The sequence below is a fragment of the Gopherus evgoodei genome, unplaced genomic scaffold (genome assembly GCF_007399415.2).
Source record: "Gopherus evgoodei ecotype Sinaloan lineage unplaced genomic scaffold, rGopEvg1_v1.p scaffold_44_arrow_ctg1, whole genome shotgun sequence".
Classification (NCBI taxonomy): domain Eukaryota; kingdom Metazoa; phylum Chordata; order Testudines; family Testudinidae; genus Gopherus; species Gopherus evgoodei.
In genome coordinates this window covers 2,079,953-2,096,320 of record NW_022060065.1, presented here as the reverse complement: position 1 = coordinate 2,096,320, position 16,368 = coordinate 2,079,953, and the positions used below count along the sequence as shown (strand labels likewise).

General features: G+C 47.1%; 1 protein-coding gene across 3 annotated transcripts in view; it reads left to right on the top strand.

Moving 5' to 3' along the window:
- LOC115642712 (serine/threonine-protein phosphatase 6 regulatory ankyrin repeat subunit B-like) overlaps positions 1–16,368 on the top strand; it is a 98,760-nt gene that overhangs the window by 57,869 nt on the left and 24,523 nt on the right. For all 3 annotated transcript variants that reach the window (XM_030546434.1, XM_030546433.1, XM_030546432.1), the window contains 2 exons: positions 2,098–2,298; positions 5,860–5,958. In XM_030546434.1, the coding sequence (XP_030402294.1) occupies positions 2,098–2,298; positions 5,860–5,958 (300 nt within the window). The remainder of the gene's footprint in view (positions 1–2,097; positions 2,299–5,859; positions 5,959–16,368) is intronic.

The window sequence follows — 16,368 nt, the reverse complement described above, 5'->3', positions numbered from 1 at the left end:
TCTTCTTCGCTTGTGAGTAATGTGGGCGGCTAGTAACAGGATCAAAATCATATTTCATTGGGAACAATTTATGTTCTGCTGCAGTGAATTGTGGTCCATTGTCTGTCACTAGTTGTTCTGGAATACCGAAATGAGCAGAAGTGAACCTCATTTTCTCAATAACTCCGCAATATGTTATGTCTTCCAACTACATTATTTCTACATACCTGGGAAAATTGTCCTCAACTACTGGGTAATGATGTCTTCTGAATTCACATACATCTGCAGCTAGTCTCTTCCAAGGTCTCCCTGGTTAGGGGTGTTATTATTAAAGTTTTCATGTGTTGTGTTTCATCTGTTAGTTATGCATTGTTTACATGAAGATACTTTATTCTTTATTCTTGCTGATGTCCAGCCAGTCCTTTTACCGAGCGTAAAGTGACTGGAGGAGCATGGTGGTATCTCTGAGGTCAAATACACATAGCTCATTGGCTTGTTCATAACCCCCACTGCCTTAGAACTCCCTTTTCCCAAGAAGCCTTTCCAGAGTAGCCCACCCAGGGGAGCAATCTAAATCCCGTACCAGTCATGAAATAAACTTTTTTCCAATACAATGAACAAGAAACATGTGAAGCAAATACCATAGATGATTTGCTCTGCCTGGAAAAACTATGTGGCCATCTTTCCAGCCACTGTCTCCTCTACCCCTTACCAGCTAGCTGTGCTTTCAGACTAATTAGTTTGTAAGCTCCTTGGGGCAGAGACATGGTCTATAACACATGGGATACCTATGATGCCATATACATATATAGGGATTGTTACTCTGCAGGCAAATCTCTGTTTGGTTTCGTACTGTTCTGGCCAGAGAGGGTATTAAAACTCTTTCTTGGTGCAGTAAAGCTACTACAATACTTTCATATGCTGCAGACACCACACAGTGACCACACAAACACTGACACCTGGATAGTGGGGACTAGAACCCATATCCTGCAGCTCCAGAAGCATAGGCTTCTAGCATTTGATCTAAAAGAAAGCTCCTTCAGCTGCTAGTAGTAGTAAGTTCTATGTACTCTGTGGAGTCCAGCCATTGGAGGGCAGTATCTACCTAAGGGCTTGTCTACATTACCGTCTGGATCAACGGGCAGCGATCGATCCAGCAGGGGTCGATTTATCGCATCTAGTGCAGACGTGATAAATCGACCGCCGAGCACTCTCCCATCGACTCCGGTACTCCACCAGGGCGAGAGGCACAGGCAGAGTTGACGGGAGAGTGTCAGCCAACAACTTACCGCAATGAAGACACCATGGTAAGTAGATCTAAGTACGTCGACTTCAGCTATGTTATTCACGTAACTGAGGTTGCGTAACTTAGATCGATTCCCACCCCCACCCCCCGTGTAGACCAAGCCTTAGATACTTACATGGTTCCCATCGCTTTCGTATCTGAGCACATCACAACTCCCTCTGAAGTAGGGCACTGCTATTATCCCCATTTTACAGGTAGGGAACTGAGATGCAAAGGGTATGTCTACACTGCAAAACAAACCCATGGGAGCAAGACTCTCAATCTGGATCAACTGACTCATTCTTATGACTCACACTGTTGGGCTAAAAGTAGCAATGGAGATGATCCAGCCCAGGCTTCGAGACCCTTTCCCCTTGCTGGGTTTCAGCCTGAGCTCAAATCTCTGCACTGCTATTTTTAGCTCTACAGTATAAACCCAAGTCAGCTGATCCAGGCTCTGAGACTCATTGTGTGTAGATGTATCCAAAGAAAGTAAGTAACTTGCCCAAGGTCACACAGGAAGTTTTTGGTAGAGTAGGGTCTTGAACCAAGGTTTTCCGAGTACTATCTAACACCCTAACCACTAGACTATTCTTCTTCTTATCATTTATGCCTTTACATAGACACACACAACACTTGCTTGACTGCTTTGACTATGGCCAAAAATAGTCACACAGCAATGGTTTCGTGGCAGAGTATTTATAGTGTCCGGAGCACACAGGAAGGCCCTGCTAGTGGGAAGTTATTAAAATCTATGGTTCCAGCAGCTCATCTCTCTGATTTTCTGATTCCCTGTGTAACCGCAGCAGCTAGCTTTGTGGCTTTGTTTGCAGCACGGAAAAGCAGCTTTGCACCTGGCTGCAGAGAACGGCCATGACCAGATTGCAGACGTTCTGCTGTGGCACAAGGCCTTCGTCAATGCCAAGACCAAGTTGGGCCTGACACCTCTTCACCTCAGCGCTCAGAACGGCTACAACCATTTAGTCAAGCTCCTCGTGGAGACTCACCTGGCCAGCATTGATGCTATGACCTTGGTAAGGAGTGGCTTATAGGCATAACCAAACTGCATGTGGGTAGGAGTTTGGCTACTAAGGTGACTTTCTGAGTGGAGACGACTGCCAAGTGAAATGTCACACAGTGAGCAGCCTTCAGAGTCGGAGGGATTGGACCAGTACGCAGATAATGTTTAGGCTGTATCAGATTAGGTTGTATTAGATTGTAGCTACTTATGCTCACCATTACTGACTCACTGTTCACCCTGTCCTCTGCTCCTTTATTTGGTTTATTCCGTTGTGTCATGCCATGTGCATAGACTGTTAAGCAATTTTGGGACACGGAGCATCTCTTTGATATGTGCATACAGCACCTAGCACCACGGGACACCGATCTCTGATGGAGGTCTCTAGGTGTCACCATACTATACTATTAATAAATAACAATAGTGGCAAAGAAAGCTGTAAGGGACCAGCTTTCTAGGCCCAAACTCTGTGACTGGCTGAAACCAAACAAAAAACTGCCAGATGTCAGGGCAATTTTAAAAGAAAAAGACAAATTTTTAAGCAGTAGAAACCCAAAGGGCTGCTAATGCTGATTCAGAAACAGACATTATCAGTCTGACCCAAACAGGTTTTGGGTGCAGGTGCACAGATGGACATGAAACCCTTTTGTAAGACTTACATAGTAAGGACAAAAGTAAATCCACTCAAGAACCTCTGAGGGATTCCATTAAAAGCTATCCTCACAGGGCTTCAGTTAGATACTAACGGCCCAAATGCTCGCCTTCTGCCCTTTGCCGACCCTACTTCAATCACAGCTTACATCTCATTAGGAATATTTGTTCAAGTTTTCAGCTAGTAAATAAATAGCTCGGTTGCGCACGCCCAGCGGTGAGAAGGCACAGAGCTACATAAAAACGGCAAAAAGGGCCTTGATCGTACCACCAGCCAAGCCTGCTTCCTTCCCAAGGCCAACCACTGGGGTGCTCGGGATAAGTTTAGAACTTCAATAATGTGAACCTCTGTCAAGGCTCCTCGAGGGCAGGGGCAGTTATCAAAATAAGGGCTGTGAAGTTAGCGGCTGTTAGGAACAAATGTATCAGCTATATACACACACAGACACAAACACACACACCCTTGGTAAAAGGGCCAGAGTGGTGTAAAGGGCCTCTAAAAGTCCCCTATCTGGTTGGGGGAGCAGTCCCCTGGTGTAGGCACTGTGGAAGACCGTTGTAAGGCTGCCTTCCGAGGAGGATCCCCCACTCGCAAACCCTGTCATAGGAGGTGTGCAAGCAGGGCCGACTTTAGGAAGTGCGGAGCCCAATTCGAACAGTTTTGACGGGGCCCAGGCAGGGATGACTGAAAAAAACACATGTAAAAAAATCACATGGGGCTTGTACTCACTGGGCGGTGCTCCAAGTCTTCGGCGATTGGTCCTTCACTTGCTCCAGATCTTCTTCGGCGGCACTGAAGGAGCCACTGCCGAAATGCCGCCGAAGACCCAGAGCAAGCGAAGGACCCACCGCCGAAGTGCCGCTGAAGATCCGGAGCGCCGCCTGGTAAATAAAAATTAAAAAGGTGCCTCTAGCCAGGAAAAGGATTTGCACTGGGTGCGGGGCCCTCTTAGGCACAGGGCCTGATTTGGAGAAATTGGTGGAATAGGCCTAAAGCCAGCCCTGTATGCAAGAGGCAGGTCTGGGAGTCGGAGGGATGTGTCAAGGGTAATCCCACAGTACACAGTGCTGAGGAGACTCTAGGCAGTGCGATGGCCCAGTGTCAGCTGGGGAAATGGCTTAGACTGGATCCCGTGGCTGTTGTGCTGGGAGTCTCTCTATTCCTTGCAGCAGCCCAGGATATGGAGGTGGCTTAAAGTCACATGAGACCTTCCTTCCCCTGGGCTGTGAGTTCTGAGCTGTGCCTCTGAGGAGCTCAACACAGAATCTTATCCACAGTACGAGAAAGTTTAGGAAGTTTAGACTTGAAATTAGACGAAGGTTTCTAACCATTAGCGGAGTGAAGTTCTGGAACAGCGTTCCAAGGGGAGTAGTGGGGGCAAAAGACATATCTGGCTTTAAGATTAAGCTTGATAAGTTTATGAAAGGGATGGTATGATGGGAGAGCCTAATTTTGGCAATTGATCTTTGATTATCGCCAGATAAGTATGCCCAGTGGCCGGTGATGGGATGTTGGATGGGATGGGATCTGAGTTACTGCAGAGAATTCTTTCCTGAATGCTGGCTGGTGAGTCTTGCCCACATGCTCAGGGTTTAGCTGATCGCCATATTTGGGGTCGAGAGGGAATTTTCCTCCAGGGCAGATTGGCAGAGGCCCTGGAGGTTTTTCGCCTTCCCCTGCAGCATGGGGCATGGGTCACTTGCTAGTGGATTCTCTGCAGCTTGAGGTCTTCAAACCACAATTTGAAGACTTCAAAAACTCAGACATAGGTTAGGGGTTTGTTATAGAAGTGGATGGGTAGGGTTCTGTGGCCTGCTTTGTGCAGGGGATCGGACTAGATGATCACATTGGTCCCTTCTGACCCTAGAATCTATGAATCTATGAAAGTGTGTGGGGACTCTCCGGGATGCTTCACTTTAAGCGTCCCAGGTGGATGAGATGTCATCAGGGTGGAGAACGGCCTTCTCGGTTGCTTGGGCTTTGTCTGGACCAGGACAGAAGGTGCTAACATGTTGGAAACAAGTCAAGGCTCCCTGCCTTTAACACATGCTAAATTGGTTGGGTTAAAGCCACGGACACTCTGGGATTTTATCAGCACTGGCCTTCAGGAAAATGGCACCCTGGGTGAACTTGTATTTTGGCATCCTGGCCCCCACTGCTTCCCCAGGCTCCCCACCCAGCCCCACAGCCCCTCTGATCCCACTGCTTCCCTGGGCTTCCCGCCCCCACCCCTCAATGCCCCTGAGCCCTGCTGCCTCTCCCCCCATTGAGATCAAATTCAAACTCCCTTCTGCAGCTTCACGCCCCAGGCCTGCCTCCCTCCTGGCCTCTTGACCGTGGCACCCCCCGACCACGGAGTGTAGGTGATTGCCCATGTCACCTACCCATAAGTCCAGCCCTGGCTTGAATCTGACTGGGTTAGCATGTGTTAAAGGCAGGGGGCCTTGAATACACTAGGTTCTTCAAAGGTGTTTATTAGCACATGCTAACATCCCTCCGTTAAATCCTAGACCTCGTCTTCACTGGGGAAAGAGGTGTATTGTTAGCCAACATGAGGTAACGAACATAAGGTCAATCCTAGTGGAGACAAGGCAGTGTGTAGCTTTCACGTGTGTTAGCAGGCTGAGGTACAAACCCTAGGCTCCTCCACAGCCTTCACCTCAGTCTGCTAACGGGTGGAAACTACAAACTGCCTCACTTCAGTAGGACCTTACCGTGTGTCAGCTAACACGTGGTAAGATAACGCCTCTTTCCCTAGTGAAGACACACCCGCAGACTTTAAAAGGCCAAAAGCAGTCTCTGCCCCAGAGCAGGCATCCACGTGCACTCAGATACCTACAGGACTGCCCTCTCTCCTGATCTCGTGTTGCCTCCTTGGGGAAGCTGGCATTTGCTGAAGTGTGTTTGGCTTTTCTTCTCGGGCAGACCAAGCGAACCCCTCTGCACCTCGCTGCGCTGACCGGCCAGCTGGACGTGTGCACCAGCCTTTTGAGCATGAGCGCAGACGTCAACGCCACCGACATGGTAAGTCTCTCTCTGCTCTCCCCCGCAGCGAGGCACTGCAGCCTGCACCGGGAATCGTGTTTCACGAGCTCTGTTGAAACAAGCACATATCTCGGAGCAAAACATCCTGCAGTTCAGAAGGTCCCGCTACTGCCGCCAAAGACAAAATAGTTTTGTTTCTCCTTGAGCTCCTCAGGCTCTTTCTGTCTGCGTCTCGTTACCCACAAGCCTTCTCTCTCCATCGCTGTTTGATTGCTGTTTTCCTTTGCTGATGCCATTAAGGTAGGGGGACCCCCATGCCATGGTGGTTGGGTGCCTGATGCCCCTTCCCCAGTTACTGATATTCCATCAGCAGGACACCAGCTCCAAAGCTTCTAGCCTCAGGGCCTAGAAATCTTTTAACTCTCCCAGATCATTACACCTTGCTCTCATATCGCCTGCGCCTTCCAAGGATTTACAGGCATTGAGTTGAGGTGATATTATCCTCATTTGAAGGCAATGAGATGAGGCAGGTAGCAAGTTGTCTAAGGATTGGGATTATAGCCCATGTCTCCTGAATCTCCGCTCTGTGCCATAGTCATTAGATTGTCCTTCCTCCCCAAACGAAGCCTCACCACTAAGCACTGTGTACTGCCAGCCAGCTGGCCCCTGCATAGTGTATAAAGAGCAGGGCATCCCATGGGTTGTAATTTTCAGGAACCCTGCTCCCCTGCTCTGTTTCTAATCTATTGCTGAATTGAATCTGATCAGCCGCTTGCAACTGGTCCCTGTCAGATGGCAGAAAAACCCCATGAGCCACTGTGCCACAAGAGCCACCTTCTGACTCCTCGGGGGAAGGAGGGATGTTGGACTTGGTTCTGCCACTGACTCTCTTTGTGACCATGGGCTTAACTGCTCTGTGCTTCAGTTTCCCCATCTGTAAACTTGGGTCAGGGGTCATTCAAAGGACTCTTATGGGGCTTAATTCATTGGAGTGTGTGAGCTCCTTCAATGGAAGATGAGCTAGAGGTGCCACAGCTTGTTATTGAATTGGGGGGAATGCTCACCCGCCCCGCATCTGTGTCAGACGTCACTTTTCATCGCTCACTGCTCTGCTTTGTGTCCCATGCTGCTTTTTCCCTGCGTACAGATATTTTATTGCAAACATTCTGTGCTGGTTTTTACGACCGGATACTTCACTTGCTGGCCTCTTTCCACTGCTGATTCCTGTGTCATTCTTACTATTAGTTCCTCTGCTAAAAATAACAATCAGGAGCATGCTGGAGGAGCAGGAATGGTCAGGGACACCATGTGGAAAATGAGGGGAAAATAAAACGTAAAAGACAGAGGCTACCAATCGGTATAAGTTGCTGTTATTAATAGTGCCTTAGCTTAAGAGCATGTACAATTGTTAATTTATCTTTTAAAAAGAGATTTTATGTCCTTCACAGAGATTCTCTTAGCATAGGGAAGTTGGGGGATTATTTGGGAGCTGATTCTAGTTCTCCGATTCAGTGTGCCTGCTTTGGCATGAGTTAGAGCAGACTAGGGGCTGCACTGGCTTACACTAATGACATAAAGTCCTTAAGGGATCACCTGCTAGCTGAGAAGGGGGGAATGGCATAGTGCTCTGCCCTGCCCTGACCTGACATGCCCACTTTGTCCTTCAGTATAAGCTGTTTGCTGGGGGAGGCAGGTGATACTGCAGTGGAGCTGGTTCCACCAGCTGAGACCTCCCTCTCCTGATCGAGGAATTCTGGCCATAACTGTTGTATCAACCAGGCAAGGTACTAACAAACTTCAACAGGACTCTATTTTTAAAGTGGAAACCTCTTTACCAAGCTGCTGCTGCACCCTCTGTAACTCTCACTCTGCCTCAACTCCTCCCCTCTCCTTCCTGTTTCTTGTCCTTTCAGACTCCCAACAGTCAGTACTCCTAGTTCTAATAATTTCAAGCAACATCTAAATACTACATTCCCTCCTGTCTTAAGAAACTCTCCCAATTAAAATAAGCATTGTTGTTCTAACCACAGGAACAAATAGGAAACAAGACACTATACTGTTGGCAGAAATATTACACTGAAAACACTGTAGATACTACATAACATAGTCTCTAGTCCAGACAGGTGGTCGTCTGGGTCTGACAGGCCATCTCTCAAGCCCTGGTTCCAATGCAGTGTCTTGTTGTGTTGATACTATGGTGAAGTCATCCAATGCAGACCGGGGGTTGGCATAATCTCCTCTTGGTGCATAGGCAGGTGCAAGAAAAGAAGCATTCCATACTCGCCCATCAGAAAGTCAATAGGTGTAAGGTCCCTTCTTCTCTATGATTTAAGAGGAGCTAAGAATTGATGGTCCTCTTTGTGCAGAGGTGAAGGTAAGCGGGTATGGAGGACCGGTAATAAAAGGAGACTGACTGAGGGAGAGAGAAGCCTGCTGCCTGCATAAGAATAGTTTAAACTCAGCTGTTCCCTGATGGTTCAGCCCCCAGGGCTAGGTTTCTGGCATCCTTGTTAATTTCACTCACAGTAGCTGGGGGGAGGGGGTTTAGGGTAGGGTGTGTTTGACCATGATAAGGGCAGTCCTTTTCTGCCCCCGGGGATGAGGGGATCTCTCCAATACTAATATACACAACAAATACAAGCATTTGGCTGCACAGCTTAAATTCAGAGCACCTAATAAAAGCTTAAATTCAGAGCACCTAATAAAAGCAGGTGGAAGGGGAAAACTCGCTGTCGCATTGGTTTCTCATTTCCTCCCTCCCCCTCCTCCAGCCAGGCTGCAGACAAGGCTCTGCATTCCTTCCCATTCCTGCTGCCCCCAGCAGAGGTTTTCCTCTAGGCTCTAGCTTGCAGTAGGGAGGCTGGCTGAGATGCCTGCTGCTGCTGCCTGCAAAAGAACAGTTTAAACTCAGCTGTTCCCTGTGCAGTTCAGTGCCCAGAGTTAGGAGCCCTTTCTGGCATCCTTGTTAATTTCACTCCCAGTTGTTGTTGGGTGTGTGTGACTATGGCAGGGGCAGTTCTTTTCTGTCCCCGGGATGCGGGGATCTTCTAAACACAATCAAAATCAGGAACCATTTCCAAGTTCAAATCTATCCCATTCCCTCCCCAGCAGAGCATCATGGTTGTGATGTCCAAACTACTTGCAGATCCTCTTTGAAATGTTACTGTTTTAAAAAAAACACAAAAAAAAAAACATGTAGAACATGGTGGAAAGATGTGTCATGATGATTAGGGTTTATTTCGGGCAAAGCAATTTTGCTAAAGCAACTAAAGATTCACAGGGAAAGCAAATAGCCTCCATAGACAAAACCACAAAGGGACTGGAAGGGAAAACGGAATATTCAGGGAAATTATTGTGCCTCCTTTGAAAGAAATAGTAGTTTTCATTCTAATCCACCCTCTTTATATATTGATTTAACACCTGAAATGTCCTTAGGACATTGGGTGCAATCTCAGATCTCTTTTTGTTTTGTCCTGCCTGCAGAGTGCAGAGGCTGAAATTGACAAATATCTTGTATATTTCATGAAGGCTATTCCAGTTGTCCTTCATTCACCCCTCACTTTCCCTTCCTCTCCTCCTCCCTCCCTCCCTCGCCCCTCCTCCCCAGCTCCCTCCCTGACTGGTTGGCTGTGGTTTTTGCCTTGGTTACTTACTCCTTGGCAGACCCAGCCCAGCGGCACCTGCTGGCTCTCTGCAGGCAGCAGCCCACAGGGGCCAGTTGCTGGGGTTGCTGCTGGTTGGTGGCAGGCTGCAGCTGCATTGTTTGTGATACATTCATACACATATGCATACATACAGTCAGAGGTGAAAGTAAGCCAGTCCAGTCCAGCGTACCAGCAAGAGCCAGGACGCCGTGCTGGACCGCATTGACTTCCACAGTGGGGATTGAAAGGACACTGGGCTGCCCGCACCTGCGGGCAGTCCTGAGACCTTTAAATCCCAGCCACGGCTATGATTTAAAGGGCTCAGAGCTCCCCGCGGCTGCGGCAGCCCTGAGCCCTTTAAATCTTGGCCGCAGCTGAGATTTAAAGGGCTTAGAGCCCTTTGAATCCCAGCCACAGCTCTGGCAGCCAGGCTGGGGCCAGGATTTAAAGGGCCCCGGGCTTCCCTCAGCGGCAGGAGCTCTGGGTCCTTTAAATCCCTGCCCCAGCCCCGCAAAGCTCGGGGTTCCCCCTGGTGGCCAGAGCCCCAGACCCTTTAATTTGCCCCTGAGCCCCAGGAGGCTCCCAGCCACCTCTGCAGCTGGGAGCCACTGGCTGATTTAAAGGCTCTGGGTCTCCCAGCCACAGCTGGTTCCACAGGACCTTTAAATCTTGAGAGGCCACGCATCTTCCAGATAAGGCCACGCCCCCCTCAGGACTCCGGCAGTACCGGTAAGTCCTGTAAGTTACTTTCACCTCTGCCTTTGTGTAAAATTCCAGGGTTTTGTATTCTAACGAAGGAACCACTCTCAAACTTTGGTTCCTTAGCACCCTGCCGCTTGTCTGTGAAAGCCTTATGCTTTGCTTGGTTCTGTTCAACTGTTTTTCTCACATCATCCTCAGTTGGGATCTCAGGTCATGCCTTTAACAATCCAGCAGTGTTCAGTTTAGTATTCATCTGTTCCCCATGCAGTAACTCTGCGGGTGATCTTTGCGTTGTGGCATGTCGTGTAGCCTGATATGCTTGCAAGAAATCAGTAGTGAAGGGTATCCACAATTGCCCAACCAGTTTAGCCATTTGCAAACTCTCTGTGTTGTCCCCCATGAAGTTGTGTGAGGTCAGCCCCAAGTTCATAATCAGAAGCATCAGTAGTCACAATGGTGGGCAATGCAGGACTGAATAGTGCAAGTAATGGACTACGTAAAATCAAGTCTTTCACCGTTTCAAAACTAGCTTGTGCATCCAATGACAGAAGCATAATTGGGAATGCATTTTGCATACCGGGAGGTAAGACCCAAGAAGGAACATAAGGTTTGCAAATCTGTTGGAGGAGGAGCATTTGAAATTACCAGGATATGATCTGGATCAGGTTTTAGTCCAGCCTGTGAAACTGTATGTCTCAGAAAGGAGAGTTCAGTTTGTCTAAATTTGCATTTGGACCTATTGAGCTTGAGGCCTGCTTTGCTGATGCAGTTTAGTGCAGACTGCAGGTTACTGTCATGTTCCTCAGTAGTATTTCCAAACATGATAATATCATCCAAATAGCGCTGAACTCCACATTGATTCTTCAGAATCAACGACATCATTTTTCGGAAGGCACTTGGGGCTGATGCGAGACTGTATGGAACACGTTTAAAATGAAATGGTCCCTCATGTGTAATAAATGCTGTGAGGTCTCTGCTATCTTCATGCAGTATAATCTGGTGGTATGCGTTTTGCAAATCAAGAGTAAAAAACGTCTTTGCTCCACAGATTTTGGCAAATACTTCTTTTAAACATCCCAAGCAAAGTGACTTCCTCTGTTCTCCTTTAATACTATTTCATACACTAATACAGCTGTCTCTCAAACTTTCTCCTGCTTATGTGGCCAAAAATTTCTCTTGCTTAATTTAATGGAAAGCCCAGATATTTCATTTCTATCATGTCTCTTTAGGTAACCAACGGAGTGAATACATAATCATACCACTTGAGAGAGCTCATTGTCAATAGCCCTACACCAGAAAAGAGAGAAATTTCCTAATAAAACAAATTGAAAAGCAACAAGGCTGACTGTAAAATAAAAGTGGTTTTTAGGCCATGGGACTGACAAGAAATTATTTACATGATCAAATACAACTAAAGAGGTCTCTGAATTACTGTAGTAGCTATGCCCTGTCTCCATGCTGATTTGAAGCACAACACTCACAATATCTGGACGGGTCTTGGCTTTGAACTATATTTGTACATAGACTTGGTTTTAAAGGACGCTACGCAACCCAGCGAACTCTGTCATATTTGTTCTTGCCTTTTTTTGCACATGTGACATCATGGTTTGGGGGGGGAGGGATAGCTCAGTGGTTTGAGCATTGGCCTGTTAAACCCAGAATTGTGAGTTCAATCCTTGAAGGGGCCACTTAGGGATCTGGGGCAAAATCAGTACTTGGTCCTGCAACTGGAGGCAGGAGGCTAGACTCAATGACCTTTTGGGGTCCCTTTCTGTTCTGAGATAGGTATATCTCATAGACTCATAGACTCTAGGACTGGAAGGGACCTCGAGAGGTCATCGAGTCCAGTCCCCTGCCCTCATGGCAGGACCAAATACTGTCTAGACCATCCCTAATAGACATTTATCTAACCTACTCTTAAATATCTCCAGCGATGGAGATTCCACAACTTCCCTAGGCAATCTATTCCAGTGTTTGACTACCCTGACAGTTAGGAACTTTTTCCTAATGTCCAACCTAAATCTCCCTTGCTGCAGTTTAAGCCCATTGCTTCTTGTTCTATCATTGGAGGCTAAGGTGAACAAGTTTTCTCCCTCCTCCTGATGACACCCTTTTAGATACCTGAAAACTGATATCAGGTCCCCTCTCAGTCTTCTCTTTTCCAAACTAAACAAACCCAATTCCTTCAGCCTTCCTTCATAGGTCATGTTCTCAAGACCTTTAATCATTCTTGTTGCTCTTCTCTGGACCCTCTCCAATTTCTCCACATCTTTCTTGAAATGCGGTGCCCAGAACTGGACACAATACTCCAGTTGAGGCCTAACCAGCGCAGAGTAAAGCGGAAGAATGACTTCTCGTGTCTTGTTTACAACACACCTGTTAATGCATCCCAGAATCACGTTTGCTTTTTTTGCAACAGTATCACACTGTTCACTCATATTAAGCTTGTGGTCCACTATGACCCCTAGATCTCTTTCTGCCATACTCCTTCCTAGACAGTCTCTTCCCATTCTGTATGTGTGAAACTGATTGTTCCTTCCTAAGTGGAGCACTTTGCATTTATCTTTATTGAACTTCATCCTGTTTACCTCAGACCATTTCTCCAATTTGTCCAGATCATTTTGAATTTTGACCCTGTCCTCCAGAGCAGTTGCAATCCCTCCCAGTTTGGTATCATCCGCAAACTTAATAAGCGTACTTTCTATGCCAACATCTAAATCGTTGATGAAGATATTGAACAGAACCGGTCCCAAAACAGACCCCTGCGGAACCCCACTTGTTATACCTTTCCAGCAGGATTGGGAGCCATTAACAACTACTCTCTGAGTACGGTTATCCAGCCAGTTATGCACCCACCTTATAGTAGCCCCATCTAAATTGTACTTTCCTAGCTTATCTATAAGAATATCATGCGAAACTGTATCAAATGCCTTACTAAAGTCTAGGTATATCACATCCACTGCTTCTCCCTTATCCACAAGGCTCGTTATCCTATCAAAGAACGTTATCAGATTAGTTTGACACGATTTGTTCTTTACAAATCCATGCTGGCTATTCCCTATCACCTTACCACCTTCCAAGTGTTTGCAGATGATTTCTTTGATTACCTGCTCCATATATTCTATGTGAGGAAGAGGACAGCTGTCAATCACAATAGCTTTATTTAGTTCCCTTAAGTCCACACAAAGGCAAATGCCTCTCCCCTTCTTCTGTGTCACTGCTATAGGTGAAACCCATTCCGAGGAGTTAATCTCTTCAATAATGTCCTTTTGAACAAGTTTTCTAAGTTCCTCTGAAACAGCTTCCCTGACTGAAAATGGTAAGCGCCGTAATTTCTGTCATAGAGGCATCACATTATTCTGCATTTTAACTTCATGGAGAATCCCATAAGCACAGCCGAGTTTCTCCTCAACCTGGTGTTGGGTCCCAGCTGAAACGGGTGTGTGTACCGCAAGCGTGCTTTGCTGAGGAAGATCAATTCGTCCATTAACTACCCTGAGATTTAAAGCAGCCAAAAAATCTCTGCCAGGGATAGGAGTGCCTTTGTGGACAATGTAGAACTCTGCAGTTACACAGCAATCACCAAAAGTAACTATTGCTGGCAGGCAGCCATGTACTGGAATATGGTTTTTCAAATAGCACAGCAACTGAAGTTTGGGTTCAGTAAGAGGCACATCTTTAAAGTAATGCAAATAGATGGAATCAGGTAGTATAGATACTGCTGAGCCAGTGTCCAACATTAGCTTAACAGAGTGTGATTTGCCTGAGGGTATGGCAAAAACTTTTATGGTGCACCTTATCTGTTCTGCAATATGTGCAGTAGTGGTTTTGTCCACGCTCAGCACAGTAACATCTGGTATGGTAACTGCATGCCCCTGTTGATTGAACTGGCTACTGCGACATACTTTAGCAAAATGCCCAATCTTTTTGCAATGATTGCACTGAGCTACTTTTGCTGGACATCCTGTGCAGCTTGCAAGGTGTTGTGGGGATCCACAGCAAAAGCATGCTTGTACTGTATTTTGAATTTGCTGATTCAGTGGCTTTTCCTTAGTTTTCCTCCTGCAATTGTTTGTCTGCAGCGATAGTGAATTTTTCTGCAAAGGAGTCACAGCCTGGACTGTGTCTCCTGTATCCCTGCTCATTATTTTGGCTTCAGCTGTAGCTGACACAATCTGAGTAGTAATGGGTATTGCTTTTTGTAGTGTAAGTTGTGGTTCTAGAAGTAAGCGTTCTCTTACACGAAGCATGGTTGTTTTCTCAATGAGCTGGTCTCTAATCATCTCATCTGCCGTATTCCCAAAGTCACAAGTTACAATCAGACTCCTCAGGGAAGCAATATACTGCATTATAGTCTCCCCTGGTTTCTGCTCATGCTGGTGAAATCTGTAGCGATTAGCTACTACATTCACTTTTGGCACAAAAAAGTTCTTTAATGCAGTGAGTGCAGTCTCATATTTATCATCTGCAAGGAGAAAAGTGTAAAATATACGCTGCCTTTCTGCTCCAAGGCAGTGGATTAGCAGAGCATGCTTTATTACTTCAGACATCTCTGTAGCACTGATTGCAATCAGATAAATCTTGAATATATGGATCCAGGCAGTAAAAGCAATTGGAGGCTCACCTGGGCTTTGCAGAAAGGGTGCAGGTGGGTTCAGAGGCAGAAGATCCATCCTCATCGCCAAAATGTTGTATCAACTAGGCAAGGTACTAACAAACTTCAACAGGACTTTATTTTTAAAGTGGAAACCTCTTTACCAAGCTGCTGCTGCACCCTCTGTAACTCTCACTCTGCCTCCTCAACTCTCCTCCCCTCCTTCCTGTTTCCTGTCCTTTCAGGCTCCAAACAGCCAGTGCTCCCAGTTCTAATAATTAGAAGCAACATCTAAACACCACTAGAATTTGGAGAATGTGGCCAGAAGAGGCTGGCTGGAGAGCCCTGAAGACTCAACTCCTGTGTATTGACGCAGGACTGGTACAGCAGGGTTAGCCAGCATGCACACTGCCCCATACCACTATGCCTTGAGTGTAACCTGGAGGAACATCCCCCACTGGGGAGAGGTTACATTGCTCTCCGTGGCCCATTTAGTCCTTGAAGCCTCTGCGGAGCCCCTCAACAAAAAGGTCAGTCAGCGCTAATCATATAGGAGTGGTAACTGCTGATCCACCGCTATTGCTGAGATCCTGAAGGCCCCCACTGTGAAGCAGAAATAATCTGGTTCATGTACATGGAACGTCAACCAACGTCCTGTTTAACTGAATGCAGTGGAAACAAACAGCAGGCAGTTTCCTTGCTCTGAAATCCCCCAGCCTGACTCTCCAGCAAGCTCTGTGCCCAAGAAACTCTACCTCTGCGTCCTCTCAGGGTCCCACTCACAGTTGCTTCTCTTGGCTTTCTGCCTCCCATAAAAACAGCCTGCAGCTGTTACCGTCCCAGATCCGGAGCCATTTTAAAACTGGAGTTTTATTAAATGTAGTATCCAAAAGCAAACACGCACAGTTCGAAGAATCCCCAGTGCGGCTGAGTCCTTCTGGAGCACACCAAAAGTTCTGCTGCTGTCATCTAGGAAGGCCCCTTTGACCTCTTCAGCTGACCTTTGGTCCTTAAAGGGACAGGGCGCAGGTGCATCAAACTCCAACATGCCCTTATGAGTGCTTACACAACCAATATCCTAGCCCCAGCATTTGCAACCAAAGGAAACCCCTCAATCCACTCAGCACAGCATCACTGTGCACCATAACAATGCCGTGCTGTGCCATGTCCCTGTGTGTTGACGCGAAGTCAGAGGAGGCAGACATCCCATTTTAAAGAAGCAGCAGCCCCCGTGCTTAAAGTCAGGGGGAGGGGAGATCACAAGGGGTCACAGAACCAGCAATCAGAATATATTTAAGTCGACCTGGAACACCGAGGGGTGCACATTAGGCACCGTTTTACCAAACTTGCTGCTCCCAGATCACGACAGAGCCCCGCGTGCACACACTTTCTTCAGACCTCTTTAAGCACTGGCAGACCCAGTTATTCCCATTAAAATCTAGATCTAAACTTACCCAATGTTCTGGGCTATGCAGAACCCTGCCCATCTCCAGTAGCGTCAGGTAAGAT